The sequence below is a fragment of the Halichoerus grypus genome, chromosome 1, assembly GCF_964656455.1.
Source record: "Halichoerus grypus chromosome 1, mHalGry1.hap1.1, whole genome shotgun sequence".
Classification (NCBI taxonomy): Eukaryota; Metazoa; Chordata; class Mammalia; order Carnivora; family Phocidae; genus Halichoerus; species Halichoerus grypus.
The window spans coordinates 190,802,332-190,817,926 of NC_135712.1; the positions used below are offsets into that span (position 1 = coordinate 190,802,332).

At 53.8% G+C, this 15,595-nt stretch overlaps 1 protein-coding gene across 4 annotated transcripts in view; it reads left to right on the top strand.

Moving 5' to 3' along the window:
• The first annotated feature begins 239 nt into the window (after positions 1-239).
• The window catches only part of ACOX2 (acyl-CoA oxidase 2), a 31,468-nt gene continuing 16,112 nt past the window's right edge, over positions 240-15,595 (top strand). For 2 of the 4 annotated variants that reach the window (XM_036071730.2, XM_036071726.2), the window contains exons 1-13: positions 283-445; positions 2,231-2,307; positions 2,476-2,713; positions 3,137-3,299; positions 3,518-3,669; positions 4,075-4,182; positions 6,207-6,326; positions 6,646-6,761; positions 7,440-7,612; positions 9,837-9,999; positions 11,165-11,355; positions 12,632-12,817; positions 15,090-15,195. In XM_036071730.2, coding sequence (XP_035927623.1) covers positions 370-445; positions 2,231-2,307; positions 2,476-2,713; positions 3,137-3,299; positions 3,518-3,669; positions 4,075-4,182; positions 6,207-6,326; positions 6,646-6,761; positions 7,440-7,612; positions 9,837-9,999; positions 11,165-11,355; positions 12,632-12,817; positions 15,090-15,195 — 1,869 coding nt within the window. In that variant the 5' untranslated portion in view covers positions 283-369. Of the gene's footprint in view, positions 446-924; positions 2,308-2,475; positions 2,714-3,136; positions 3,300-3,517; positions 3,670-4,074; positions 4,183-6,206; positions 6,327-6,645; positions 6,762-7,439; positions 7,613-9,836; positions 10,000-11,164; positions 11,356-12,631; positions 12,818-12,939; positions 14,123-15,089; positions 15,196-15,595 lie in introns of those variants that run through there. The other 2 variants (XM_036071732.2, XM_036071733.2) reach the window with 2 other exon arrangements.

Consider the following 15,595-nt stretch of genomic DNA (forward strand, 5'->3'; position numbering starts at 1 on the left):
GTAACTCTGAGTCACATCTGGAAGGTCTGAGCCCGGGGCCTCTGGACACCAGGTGGGGGCTGTGGTGTTTGCTCGTGCTCAGGGAACCGGGTAAGCATGTTCTGGGGACCTGGGTCAGGCCCAGACAGGCGGAGAGAGGAAGAGCCAGGCGAGGCTCAGCAGCTGACACTCCCAAAGCAGTCCCCCCCCAACCCCACCCCCAACCCCGGACGGCCTGGGCACTGGCCCAGCAGGTCACACCCACTTGAGGGAGAAGCGGCGCACGAGAGAAAAGCAGGGAGCTCAGCCAGGGGCACCTGAGAGCTGAGAGCCTGCCAGGCACTGCCTTCCATTTTCCATGTTGTTCCAGCCCATTCGAGGGGAGGAGAAATGGGCTGGGCCACCCACAAGAAACCTAGCGCGCAGCCCCTGAGGCCTATGGGCAGACACTACACCGGTGGGACAGGTGAGCTGGGCCCAGGGACAGGGGAGGGAGTGGGAGGCCGCTGAGGACCGCACCACCTCAGGCCTGACCCTCCCCATGCTCCTAATGACTCAGCACTGCTTTCTTTCATTGCATGTCATTTCAACGCCTATTTACCAGACCCTGCCCGTGGGCCAGGCCCTGTGCTAAGTGTTAGCATAACTTGACAAGGGCCCGTGCGCCCTTGGAGTTTACCCTGTAGTTGGGGAAACAGCAATAAACAAGAACGTAAGTGAGTAAATTATCTTGTACGTTAGGACAAAAAGTAGAGCAGAGTGAGGGGGATTGGGAAGGCCAGGGGAGGGGGGCTTGGGGTTTTAAAGAGGGCAGTCAGGTGGGCCTCACTGAGAAGGTGATACTGAGCAGCAAAGACTTGAAGGAGGTAATGAGGGAGCCAAGAGGACACCCGGGGAAAGAGTGTTCCAGAAGAGTTTGAGGCAGAGGATACAACCTGGCAGAGGTGGGGTGCAGGGGAGGCCTGGCACGTCCAGGCACAGCAAACAGGCAGCAGCAGTCAGGGGGAGTGGGGCAGGAAGACAGAAGGCCAGCTAGGTGGCCTTGCAGGGGTCCAGGGGGCAGACAAGAGGGGCTCCTTAAACGTGCCAGGCCCCTTGTCAGCACCCCCATGGCCCTGCCACCCACTCAGGGGGTATCAGTTTGCAAGCCTGCATAGAAACCCCACTCGCCGCTTGCAGCTACACGACCTTACGGAGTCTCCTTCCTTCCGTTCCTGGGCTCCCCGTAAAACGGATAGTAAGAGTAGAGTATCTGTAGGGCCACGGTGGCTGCTGGCGGGAAAGACAGACCGCGTGCCTCCTGACAGCTAGACGCGTGGGATCCAAGGGACAGTGGCGCTGGCCACCCAGGCACTTGGGAGGGGCACGTTCGAGCAAATAAGGCATTGCTCCTATTGTCTACTCTAACAGCACCCAGTGGGGCAGCAAAAGGGCACTCTGTTCCTGTGGTGGGGGGTGCTGCCGTCAGGAAGGCTCCTTGGAGGAGGGGTCCCTGGAGGCTGGGTCTCACTAGGAACGCGGGGGGAAAGCCGCAGAGGCAAAAGGGAGGAGGAGAGGGAGGGGAGGCCCCAACCTGGTACTGGAGTAGCTGATCCAGGGCAAGGGGCAGGTGGGCAGGAGGCGGTGGATGGCCAGGAGCATGGACTCTCTCCCACAAACAGTGGGCGCCAAGGGGCAAATTCCAAGCCAGGCGGGGACACACTGTGACTGCAGTTGAAGGGCTCAGCCTGGCAGCCAGGAGAACAGACAAGTGAGACACTGAGGCCCAGTGAGAGATGGTGGTGGCCTGGGAACAGACATGGGGATGGAACAAATGGATTTGAGATACTCAACAAATAGACGAGGCAACCTGGTGGTTGCCTTGCTGTGGGGGAACAGGGGCTTCTGAGAGTCTGAGGGTTTGCTGAAGGACACGGGTCCACTCTGGCTGCAGGGGGGCACACAGGGGTCCCAGGGGGAACACTGCCCAGGCCAGAAGCAAGCTTCCTCCCCCCAGCTCTGCGGTACCCCTCAAGGCTCACAGAAATGGGCTGAATGAGCCCAGGACTCAGGGGACCAGGTGAATGGGACCACAGGTCCCTACAGTGAGGCCCCCTGGCAGAGCCGTAACATGAGAGAGCATGTGCTCTGTGGTCAGACCCTGTCCACCTCCTGGCCGCCTCCAGCTGTGTGGCTAGAGGCCAGACATGCTCAAGGTCACCAGATATTTTTGCATGTGTGACTTGAATTGACTTTGTGAGAATTTCCCCAGGTAACCCTTGTAAGACAGGTTGCAGTGGACAGAGCTCGAGCCCTGTGATTGGATCCCGTCCAAATCTCGACAAACAGGTACTGCGCTACCATTTACCGAGCAATTCCTGCATTCATGGCCAGCCGAGTGCCCGCAGAGAAGGGGGTGGGGGTGCAGGGGCACACAAATCTTTCAGGGGAGCTGCTTTCCTACCCGGAGCAGCCCCTGGAGGATGCTCAGCTCTGGGCACTTCCTCCTGCACACAGGTTCTTAGCACCACCCAAGGCTCCGAGCAGCTAGGCCAGAAGTACCTCTCCTCCGGCAGCAGGCAGCTCCAGGCTAGGATGGGCAGCCCAGTGCACCGAGTGTCCCTGGGGGATACCTGGAGCAGGCAAATGCACCCCAACATAGAGAGTGAGAGGTACATACAGTCCTTCAATGTGGAAGGGCTCATCAACATCCTGGATGGAGGTGCCCAGAACACTGCACTCCGGAGGAAAGTTGGTAAGAGGAAGCTGGGGAATGGAGCCTCTGCTTTGTGCCCACATGCCTTTCTTGGAAGAAGAGTCCTTCACTAGCAGTCCCACCTCAAATGACAAATCTTGCTTTCAAAATTCCACTGTTAGAGATTCATTCCTTTGGACTGTAAGGACATCTTTAACAAGTCCATATTTCCTGAACCCATCTGAAGGATAGAAGAGTCTTAGGCAGCAGAAGATCTAGATGCTGGTCCTTATTCTGCCACTGCATGTCTTTGTAACCTTGAGCAAGTCACCTTCCCACCTCAGGTGCTCAGTCATTACATCTGTAAAATGACAATAATGTCTGACTTCCTTTCCACGTCCACAAGGCGAGAGGGTAAAAAGATCTGAAGGTGCCAGGAGCCTCACTCCAGTCTCTAAGCTGTCTGTTCTCTGTCTTTGGAAGAGAGCATTATCCACAGTGACCCGGAGTTTAGCCTGAAGGATAATTATTTCATGACCCAGAATGAATGTTATGTGGCCGCCGTTCAGAAGAAATTTCACCTCCAGATAACAGCAAAGCGCCTGGGCTGGTCGGAAAACAGTCCTGAATTCTATTACGCTTACAGGTACTCACTCCCAGGGCAGCCCCACCAGAGAGGAATTCACCTGGGATCACTTGGAAAGCCTTAACGCCATGAGCGATTTTCCCCACCTTTAAAGGCAATAGCTGTTGGGAAGCCAGGATGGCAGATGCCCCTTCCCTCCTGCACCCTGCCAGACTGACGGTACCGGGGTCCCTGTCTCCGGTGGGCTACTCAAGCACCGTGTCCTTTACCCCCCCCAGAGCCCTTTCTGGAGAACTGGCCTTAAATCTACACCACGTGTTCCTGAAATCCCTCAGGAGCCTGGGCTCAGAGGAGCAGATTGCCAAATGGACCCCACTCTGCAATGAGTTCCAGATCATTGCATCATATGCCCAGACAGAACTGGGACACGGTGAGCCAGGGTTTCTGCGTGCACGGTTCCAGAAAGCCCACTCACGGCCCAGGAGTCCGAGATTGTCTATTTCATACGGAAACATTCCAGCAGGTGGCAGTCAAGGGTCTCGAAGGAGGGGGTTCCTTTTTCTAATTTATACAAACACACCGTGTGAACTAGCATGCGTGGGGCAAGGCGTTCCTTCTGGAAATGTCAGCAAGCATTCCTTGTCCCGGGCTGGCCATGTGTCCCCCACACAGCCCACGGGTGAAAGGCAAGAAACGCCTGTGGGTACAGCTGGGAGCTCCCCCGACTGCAGACGGGGCTGGTGCCTGGCAGCTCCAGGCCCACCAGGACGCGGCTCCCCAGGTGAGATTCCTATCCTGACCCCCTGCCTCACAAACTCCCCTCCTTGATTCCCAGGGACAAATCTTCGGGGCCTGGAGACTGAAGCCACCTATGATGCAGCCACCCAGGAGTTTGTGGTGCATAGCCCCACGTTGACGGCCACCAAATGGTGGCCTGGGGACAGTGAGTATCCGTCCGTCCCCCCAGCCCTATCTGTCCCCAGGGAGATCAAAGTTGGACAGCAGAATAGCACCGGCTCTGAGGTCCACCAGACCTCAGACCGATTCCCTGTTCTAGGCTGGTGACCTTGAGCAAATCAGTGCAGGTTCTTGAACTTCAGGGTCTCACTCTGTCAACAGGGGGGGATGGGAAGAATTTCATCTGTGAGTGGCTGAGAGGCCCCAACTTTGGAGTAGCTGAAGAAACCACCCAACCTGTGGGGGATGAGGGCCAAGGCCTCGCTCACAGGCACCCTGCCCCCACACAGATACACGCGTGCACACACACATCACATACGCACAGCCTAGTCCCAGGCACTCTCACCTCCCAAGTTAGTGATTAAGCTTGCCAATCCATCACCCAGTTCACCGATCACCGCCCCTGCTCCAGACACCCAGAAAGGCTCAGCCTCGGTCTGGCCACCGGCGCCACATTGCCTTCTGTGGCCACCAGGTGGCGACCGCACCATGCTTCCCCCAGGCTCCGTCTTTGCCCAAGAGGGGGTCCCGCCAAGGCCCTATTCCCGGGATGTGACAACATACCTGTGAGGGCATGTCTGTGGCACTTGAGGACCCATTTGCTGAATGCTTCCACAGGGGGAGAAAATACAATGAATGTCAGGAGTACAACCAAGCAGAGAGAAACAGGCCAGGAACAAGCAGAGAGGGAAAAAGATTCAGACAAAAGTCAGAGAAATAAGGGATGGACAGGAGAGACAACGAGAGAGGAGAGGAAGGGAATGGATGACCGCAGTCAGAACTGCAGAGAAAAGAAACCAGCCTTGGCAATCAGGCCGACTTGAAATCCCAGCTCTGCCCCCTCCAGACCGGTGACCTTGAGGGCCTCATTCGCCTCTCTGAGTCTCAGTTTCCTTATCTGGGAAATGGGGCTCATCATACCCGCCCTGCAAGAACTGGAAAGCACCAGCACAGGGTCCAGCACCACCTGGATTTAGATAAATGGTAATTATCTGTATTCATTATTATTAGGTGGACGTTAGAGTGATTCATTTACAGATTTTTGAGGACAGAAAAAAAAAAACCCTGCGCATTTTACAGTGCCTTTTGCAAAACACTGCTAGATTTGTTTGGTTCTTTGGGAGCTGTTCCCCCTCTCTGGGATCAGTGACTCTTCAAGGCCCCTGGGTTGGGGGGCAGCGATGCACACCTTTCCCTGTGATCAGGGACCGGTTTTCTCACCATGGATCCTAACATACATACCCCAGCAGCTCTGACATAAAGATCCTGTCTCCCTGATTCCAAAGAAAACGACTCAAGGGCACACACTTCAGTCAGAAGACTGCAGAAGAACCAAATTTTTAAAGATGCCAAGCTTTCCCAGATTGTTCCATTTAGGCTATTTTCATTAAAATCCATAACCTTTGTCAGCTTTGCCTTTGAAAGGGGGAGCATCTAGAGCGTGTGGAGGGCTTTGCACCCCTCCAGATCTCCAGCCGGCTCCTTGAGCCTCCCTACCCCCTGCCTGTGTGTTATAGGCTGGTTGCTCCACATATGTGACATTTAGACAGAAGCCCCTGCACCTCCAGCCACTAAATGGCTGTCCATAAAGCTCTCCAACCCAGGCACTCATACTAAAGCTCTCAAGACTGTTCCAGTCATTTCCAAGGATGAGTCAAGGCCATGTGAGCCACGGGGTATCCTGAAAAAGCATCGCTTTGTTGCCCAGGATGCTACCTCTCCTCTCCCTGGCCCTCCCTGCCCTGGGTAACCCCCCTGGGAAATAGCTGTACCCTTCAGGCTCCTTGTGCATCCTCCCCTGACCCGACCATTTGAGGCAGATCAAACAATCCCCATCCTGGCTTCACGGGGTGCCCTGCCCTTCCCCGTGCCACCACATTGGTCCTCCTCACCCATTTCAGATTGGACCCACATGCAGGTTCCTGATAGGGAGAGTTAGACTGCCTGCTCCATACACCAGGGCCTCCTACACCAGAGATCATGCTGGGCCTCTCCTCTCTCTGCCTTCAGTGGGACGGTCAGCCACCCACACCTTGGTCCAGGCCCAGCTGATCTGCTCAGGAGCCCGACAGGGCATGCACGCCTTCATTGTGCCCATCCGGAGCCTCCAGGACCACACCCCACTGCCAGGTAAGCCCACGTGGCTCCTAGGACCACTGCCAGGAAGAGAGCCCACCAGGCCTCCCTATCCTGAGGCCCCAAGGTAATGGGAGAAGCTGGGACATGTCTTTCTTGGGCAGGGAGGAGTCCAGTTGGATAGACCTGGTGCTAACTGGCTGGGTGAACTTGAGCAAGATTCAGCACCTGTCTGACCTCAGCTGAAAAACAGGTGTAATAATCCCACGTGACAGGCTGCTGTGAGGCTCAGGGGAGCTAGAACGTGGGTGGGGGGTACCCGGCACATGAAAGCACTTGGCTCACAGATGTTCCCATCTCCATCTCCTTCTAGGAGTCACCGTTGGAGACATCGGGCCCAAGATGGGCTTTGACCACATAGACCACGGCTTCCTGCGACTGGACCACGTGCGGGTCCCTAGGGAGAACATGCTGAGTCGCTTTGCCCAGGTGGGAGTCCTGGGAAGGCTTGCAAGCCTACGCTGCCTGGAGAGGGGCAGTGGCCTCCTGCAGACTGCTGCTGGCTCTGGGTCTTCCCCCAAAGAGCAGAGTTTGGGGCACCCCACCCCCACCCCAAAGAGGCTCTGGTATCCCACAGATCTGGGTAAAGCCCCAGTTTGGGAGCTGTGTGACCTTGGGCAAGTCACTTGATCTCTCTGAGCCTCAGAGTTCTCAGGGGTAAATGCTCAGAGCTTCGTGGGATGGTAAAGCAGTCATAGGGTAGGGGGGCAAAGCGATGTGAGAGAAGGGAAGGGCTGAGGGTGACATGCATATTCACCTACAGTGAGACCTAGACAAGCAGTCACTGACCAGACACCAGCCGAGTGCTGGAGGAAGGTCTGGAGGTCCCCAGGCATTCCCTCTAGCTATGGATTTGGGGGAGGTCCTGGGTGTCCCCAGAGAGGAGCTGTGAACCCAGGCACTTGAGAAGTGACTGTTCAGCAGAAAGCACAGGTGTGTTAAGAGCCAGTGCGCTCTGGCGGGCGGTCAGCCACCTGCTCCCCCCCCCCCCCCGGTGAGCGGTCTGAGGGCCGTGTGCCTGGAGGGGATGGAAGCCCACAGTTATGGGTGTAGGACAGGCTGGGGAGCCCTGGCTCAGGCCTGGCACACCCGTCTCTGGTCCACCAGGTCTTGCCAGACGGCACCTACGTCAAGCTCGGAACGTTGCAGACCAACTACTTTTCCATGGTGGTGGTGCGGGTGGATCTGCTCCTGGGCGAGGTCATCCCCCTGCTGCAGAAGGCCTGTGTCATCGCCATCCGCTACTCGGTCATCCGCCGCCAATCCAGCATCCGGCCCAGGCAAGGGGCACCCGCCGGCTGACCATGACAGACGGGGCTCCCTCTCCATCCCACAGTGCCTGTCCCCTGATGCCACCCCTCTGCTCGAGTGGGCCCTGTCTACGGGGTCTTCGTCAGGCTCCCTCGAACCCTGGCTGGTCTACCGCCTGACCTGTGTCGGTCAGGGTCTGGGTTTCTGTGTGATCATGGGTCTTTGACCCTGTACCATTAGATCTGTCTGTCTGAGTCCAGCTGGGCTGTGACTGGCTGGGTGTGTCTGGGTCGTCAGCTGGTTGCCAAAAGGTGGGTGACTGTGGCTCTTGAGCTCGGTCAGGGCGTGAGCGATCGTGTCTGGGAAAGCCCAGCCGTCACACTGGACGGTGCACGGCTGAAGCTGGTTCTGTCCGGCTGTGGCTGTCAGCATCCCCACGTGGGGCATGTCCAAGTCTGGACCATTTTGTTCGCATGTGGCTGCATCCAGCGGATGCTCCCTCTGCTCCACGGGACTGAATAGCTGACTGTACTCTCTGTTGTTGTTTGAATATTTATTTAAGTAATCTTCACACCCAATGTGGGGCTTGAACTCATGACCCTGAGATCAAGTTCCGCATGCTCCTCCCACCGAGCCCTCCCACAGGCGCCCCCGTACTCTCTGTTTTTTACCGTGTGTTATGTGCACCCACTCGTGTGCGTGCCTGTGTAAACACATGCGCGGTTTCCAGCAAATGAAAATACAGGCTACCAGTTAAATTTGAATTTTGGGTAAACAGCAAATAATATTTTAGGATAAATATGCCCCCAGTGGAGACATGCAGCCAGGATGTTGCAGCGAGGAGCTGAGTATAAGGTGCCAGTGTGGGAAGAGAGGGTCGAGTCCTGACTGACTGAGGGATGGGCTTCAGCCCGGCAGTTCTTGTCCCAACTCTGCTAAGTGACCCTGGGCAAGTCTTTTGCCCGCTCAGGGCCTCTGTTTCCTCCCCTGGAATGTGAAGAGTGAGAGAACTTCCAGTCTAAGAATCCGGTGATGCTTTATGCCGTGGGCTCAAGGATCCAGGAGTCTAATGCAAAATGGACTGAGGGTCAGATGCCGGACAGACCTGGGGGACACACAGCTGGGCCGCATGCCAGCCGTGGGAGCTTAGGCAAGTCGCGCCACCTCTTTGTCCCTCAGTGTCCTCACCCACAACACAGGCATGACAGGAGCACTCTTTCAGGGCAGTGTGGAGAGTGAAATGCAATGAAGCAAGCCAGGCCCGGAGCCCGGGGTCCCTTTCCTCTGGCAAACCCAGGGCACTGCGACTGGCCTGGGCTTCAGATTCCCCCTGCTGAGGGACTCTTCTCCGGAGGACAGGGGTGCTGGGGAAAAGGTGATGCTGCTGAAGTCCCATCCAGAGCCCAGTTTTCTGGGTTCCACAAGTGTCCCAAGGATGGTTATGATAGTGTGTGTCTGAGGCACCTTGGTGTCTCAGTCAGTTAAGCATCCAACTCTTGGTCCTGGCTCAGGTCATGATCTCAGGGTCATGGGGTTGAGCCCCGTGTTGGGCTCTGCACTCAGCGGGAAGTCTGCTTGGGATTCTCTCTCCCTCTCCCTCTGCCCCTCCCCCCACCAATAATAAATAAATGAGGGACTGCTGACCTAAGATTCTCCCCAACAGCCATGGGAGGCTTCTCACAGTCACGCTTTCTTTTAATCCACAAATCGTCACTCTGGTCCCCTTCGTGCTGGACACAGTCTCAGGCACTGCAGACATAGCAAGGGACAAGGCCGTCCCTGCCTTGGGATTCCGTCAGACCCAAGTTCACATCCTCAGAATTACTGATTAGACTTGATGTACCCCCCAGCACATACTATGTGCACCTGGACAGTGAAAGGTCCAGTTTCAAATCATCAGGGGTACAAGACCACAAGCCCTCACTTGAAATCCTTGGGACCAAATGTGTTGGAATTCAGAACTTTCCAGATGTTGGTAGGATAATATGGTGCACAGGCTGTGATTTTGTACACGTCCCCCGTCAGGGGCAGCACCTATCGGCAAACCTGTCAATATTTCTACAGAGAAATGTGTGGATATTCATGTTAGATGGAATTTTAAGATTATTACTAACCTCATGTCAGTTCAGGTCAAGTTTTGCAGTGAGTTATAAAAAATGATCAGTTTTTAAGTCTTTTTTTGGTCCTGGGGATATGGGAAGGTGGAGGGGGCAGGTAGCAATCTTCTAAACCTTCTGCTTTTCCTCCCCTCAGCGACCCAGAGGCAAAAATCCTGGACTACCAGACACAGCAGCAGAAACTCTTCCCTCAGCTGGCCACAGCCTATGCATTCCATTTCCTGGCGAGCAGCCTCCTAGAGTTCTTACGTAGCTCCTACAATGCCATTCTCAACAAAGACTTCAGCCACCTGCCGGAGGTATCTGCTGTCTGGGGGGCGGGGGGGGGGGTGGCCGGAGCTGGGAAGGTGGCTGAGATTGTTCTGCCCACTGGGAAGCAGCCCCACTCCTGTTCCCATGGACTCCTTTTACTCCCTCCCCCCAGCCTTCCAATATCCCCGGGGCACCCAGGGCGAACTGTACCCCAACATATAAATCCACCTACATCTGGCTTCCAGAAAGCTCCAAAAATGCTAGAGGGAATAATCACACATTATAATAGAACACAGGAGCACAATCCCTGGTGTGTATGTGAAACCTAAAAAGCTCTGAAATATTACAGAAAAATTACAAATTATACATTTGGTGGCATGGTAGGACCTGAATTGATCTGATTTATCCCACTGGATGTGTATACATTTTGCAGCAGAAATACTAATGAGTTTGATCACTAAGGCTGCCCCAGACTTTTCTGGGTATTATATATAATCTACCTTCAATGCCCTGCTTTAGCTTTCTAAAATTCAAAAAAATACTGATTCCGAAACACATCCGGCCACAAGGGTCTCAGATGAAGGACTATGGACTTAGATATACACTAAGGTTTCGTCCACCAGACCCTGTGCTTTATAAGCACTGCTTCATCAATCCCCAATTGTGCCACTGGCCTCATTTATATTCCCATTTTACAGATTAGGAAAGTGAAGCACAGAGAGATTAAGGAACATGACCTTCCTCCCAAGGACTCAAGAGTCTGAAAGATGGGTAAGGGCTTTCAAGAACCGAAAGCTCTAACCAGGTCTGCTGCCTGGCAGCCCCTCCTGCAGCCCAGGCCAGTGGGTTGATGGTGGACCTCCACGGTCACAGGCCAGCTCTCCAAAAACTCCACTTGCCAGCAAAGTCCATAACTCCTAAATGATGGTGAGCCCAATCCAGGAAGCACCCTCTTCCCGAGATCCTGGAGACACTGGCCTGGTCAGTTTTCCTTTGTTTTTACTGCCCTGCAGCTACATTGCCTCATCGTATGACCTTGGGCAGGTCACATAACATCTCTGAGTCTCAGCCTTCTGATTCGTAAAGTTGCAAGCCGAGGAGATCATTCTTACTCACAGGGTTGTCATGGGCATACAGCAGGTGCTCAATGAGCGGGAAGCATGGTTGCTCCTGGAGGAACTCCTTACTCACCCTGATGCCCTGTTCTTGCAGCTTCACGCACTGAGTGCAGGAATCAAGGCCATGACGTCAGACTTGTGCCTCCAGGGGACTGAGCTGTGCCGCCAAGCCTGTGGCGGCCACGGCTACTCGAAGCTGAGCGGCCTGCCCTCACTGGTCAGCAGAGTGACAGCCTCCTGCACCTACGAGGGTGACAACACCGTGCTCTACCTGCAGACGGCCAGGTAAGGCCCCTGCGTGGGCTGAAGCAGCGCCCGATGCCCACGGCCGGAGCAGGCACCAGGCAATGCCACGCGGAGACCAACCGACATGCACAGTCTGTCTCCAGTCCATCCGGAGCTTTTCGCGGGCGGGACAAGAGCACAGCTTTCCCTTGCTTCACATTCTTCAGGGGCTCCCCACAGCTCATGGGAAAACCACTGCACCTGCCCTGCGGGGTCCTTGCAGCTTGCCCCACCCCCCTCCCCGCCTCCCTTCCCATCGTGCTCTCCCTTCCCCTGGGGCTGGACACGGTTCCTCTTTCCCATCACTGGCTCCCGCTAGCTTCCCTCCCCTGAATGCTCTGTCCCAGCCTGCAGGGCCGGCTGTAGGCAGCTCCTCTCATCCCTCAGGTCCCCGCTTAGATGCCCACCCCGACTGAACACGCCATCTCCAGTTGCCCCAGCCCTCCCACTCAACACAATCCGAGGGGCTCTTCTCTGTGAGCCAGAGTGTTGAGGGCCTTGCTCACCGCCTGTCCCTGGGCTCAGCACGGGGCCTGCGCACAGAGGCTCCCACCTGAGAGGCAGGCAGGCAGGCAGGCAGGGATGCAACGGCAGGCTTCTGTTCACTCTCTTCTGTGTGCGGGGGCTCGACTGGCAAGGCCTTTCACGTTCATAATAATATTGTGGGAAGTTTTTTCAAATGATAAGGAGGATACAGTATCCTCTATTAGACACTCTGTACCCCACCATTATAGGAGCATTACAGATATTTTCTCGGTTTTCACAAACCTTCTATCAGGTGACTATTATTATCCCCATCCAGAGATGGAGACGCTGAGGCCAAGGGAGGTGAAATAACATGTACAAGCGTCACAGAGGTCTCAGCAGAGCTGCCCGGGGAATCCAAGGATGGCTGAGCCCAGAGCCTATAACCACTGGGTCATCAGAGGAAAGAAGCAGAGAGTCACCTGTAACTCTCCACTCATGTTAGCATTCTTACACCTATCCTTCCTCAAGTACGAAAATTTAATTTCCGCCGTCACTGTACAATTCAGCACGAATCCCCAAATCCCAAGATCCTAACCAGAAGAAAAGATTCTGTTTGCTCAGATACCAAAAGGGTTTACGTTCAGGATCTGAGTGTCTATCAGGAGGGGCCAGGCAAGAGCCTGCATGGCCCTGGTTCTCCCGTAGGGAGTATAAGAGTGCATGTTCCTGGGCAACAGGGGTGCTGGGCTGTCCCACAGGGCTCCCCCCTGCTTACCTGCTTCTACCGCCCCCTCCAACCCCCGCCCAGGTTTCTGGTGAAAAACTACCTGCAAGTTCAAGCTCAGGCAACCCCAGGCTCCACACTGCAGAAGTCTCTCCCTCAGTCTATTGCATACCTGACCACAACTGACTTGGCCAGATGCCCAGCCCAGAAAGCAGCTGACTTCCTCCACCCAAAACTCTACACCACGGCCTGGGCACACGTAGCAACCAGGTGAGGAAGAAATTAGCCATTCCACCTGGGGACAGGCTCTTTCCCACACTAGGGCCTTTGGGGCGGGCTGGGTGAGCATTTGTGGATACTCCTCTGAAAAGCACCCCCTTCCCCAACCTCAGTCCTCTCAGTTCCTGCCACCATGGGCAGAGAAGGGGAAGCCACATCCATGAGCCACCATCACTTCCCCATCCTGGTCGAGCTACTAGAAGGACATCACCCCTCTTGCCAGGGCAAGGAAATTTTTCTTTTTTTTTTTAAGAGTTTTTTTTTTTTTAATTTGAGAGAGAGAGAGAGAGAGCATGAGAGCACGAGCAGGGGACGGGCAGAGAGAGAAGCAGACTTTTCGCTGAGCAAGGGCTTGCTCTCAGGACCCTGAGACCATGACCTGAGCCCAAGGCAGCTGCTCAACCAACTGAGCCACCCAGGTGCCCTGAACTTTTTCTATCTTTAGGTTCTTACTGTGATTTGCAATGCAATGAATGTGCCCCATTTGTAAATACCACAAATGTATCAGTATATGAATAATGGTAAATAATAAAGTAAATACCAATACTGTATTTAAAATAGCCCACAAACTAAAAGTAATTTTCAAAAAAAACCAACTACATCAAGGGATAGGATTAGTTTATTGCCAGGGTCTATCTAGTGGACTCCAGGGAACACAAACAGGACCAGGGACTCAGGCATTCTGTCATTCAACAAATACTGCTGGGTACCTCCTCTGCGTCAGAAATGTCCAAACATGCCAAGGGCTGGGAATAAAAAGAGGTCCTGGCCAAACACAAACACCATCACAGAATAGAGAGAGAGATGGAAGTACCTAAGAAATAAACCTTCTGAACTTCTCCCCAACTAAAACACCAAAACAACCCGGAAGAAATAATTTCAGCATATAAAAAGGTCTTATACCCCAACCTGTGGTCCAAGGGATGGTTAATAATTATTTTAAGATCACAAGCAACTTTGGGGGCGCCTGGGTGGCTCAGTCGTTAAGCATCTGCCTTCGGCTCAGGTCAGGATCTCGGGGTCCTGGGATCGAGCCCCGCATCGGGCTCCCTGCTCCGCGGGAAGCCTGCTTCTCCCTCTCCCACTCCCCCGCTTGTGTTCCCTCTCTCGCTGTCTGTCTGTCAGATAAATAAATAAAATCTTAAAAAAAAAAAAAAGATCACAAGCAACTTTGGACATTCATGTATTTATTCCACAAATACTAAGTGCCCACAGTGTGCCAGGCACAATTCTAGGCACTGCAGATCTATCAATAAACCAGTCATAAAAAGCCCAGGCCTCAGAGAACGAACATTTGAGTTGGGGGAGGTGTCGAGAGCCCAATAAGGCTGCTCAGGGTAATTAAAATGCCATTATATTGATTTTTGCTTGGAACTCCAGGTGACATCTGCTTATCTACTCCCTGATGCAAAAAAATAAGTATTGCTTAATAAATAGTGTGTTTTGCAACAGAAATCCCAAGGGTCATGAGTGGATGGGCAGGGAACAGAAAATAAAAGAATAAAGGTTAAGTAAACAGCCAATGACCAATTTAGTGGTTTGGAGAACAAGAGTTATTTTTCTTTTCTTCTCTAGCCTTTTAAGGTCCCTTAGGCAGAACATGGAACTGGCCAGGCTGACTGACAGGCGTCACCAGCCTTTCCGGGAAAACCATTGTCCTTGCCCAGCTACAGAAGCCGGTCAGCAGAACGGCCTGAAAACACTGACGTCAGGATGGCGTCTGTATTAGGAGGAGGGTCAGCGCCTGGCCTAGAGCCCTGAGGCTTTACAGCTCATAGGTTAAGATGGCTCCACCCTCACTAGCTGTGTGACCCCCCGGACAGGTTAAGTGAGCCAGTCTGGGACTCAGTTTTCCCCATTGTAAATTGGTTAAAGCCTACCCTTAAAAGGGTAAAGAGAGGGGCATCTGGGTGGCTCAGTTGTTAAGCATCTACCTTCGGCTCAAGTCATGATCCCAGGGTCCTGGGATCAAGCCCCACATCAGGAAGCCTGCTTCTCCCTCTCCCACTCCCCCTGCTGTGTTCCTTCTCTCGCTGTGTCTCTCTCCCCGTCAAATAAGTAAATAAAATCTTAAAAAATAAAGGGGGGGATTAAAGAAATAATGTATAGTCCACATTTAGCTTTGCAATACAAAGCAAAGGTCGATGAATGGACATTACTGCATTTCTACTTCTGAGGGATCCCCAGGCAGCCTGAGACCAGGCTCCATCAGTCTGTTTCCCACTCAGTCAGGAAGTTGAACCTTTTTTTCTTTGGCCGTCAGGCTCATAAAGGACTCAGTGCATCACTTAGAGACTGTGATGCAATCCGGGGCTGACTGGGATGAGGCATGGAACCAGACCACTGTCATACACCTCCAGGCTGCTAAGGTGAGCTGCCCGTCAGCTGAAGCTCCAGCTGAAAGGGGCCCGTTTTGTTTCCCCAGCAGGCCACCACGCGGAGAAAATCTGAGCTCTGCCATTATTCCCCAGCCCTGCTCAGTGGCTGCCCTCATTTCACTTCCAAGGCTTTCGTCCAGGGTATTTTAATTAAAGGACTTAACTCCAAAGCAATCTTGCTGACAGCTCTTAGGGAAAAATGTAATGAGGCAGTGTTATTGGATTTGCTTCAGGTTGTTCAAATATTTCCTCCCACACAGAAAAGCAGGTCAAGTCTCCCCTTAGCCCCGCAGGCAATCCTTAGATGTCTGATTCAGTTTCTACTCTGTTTTGTGTTTGTGCATAATTCACATTCAGTCAGCAAATATTTGAGCACCCGCTTGACACCAGG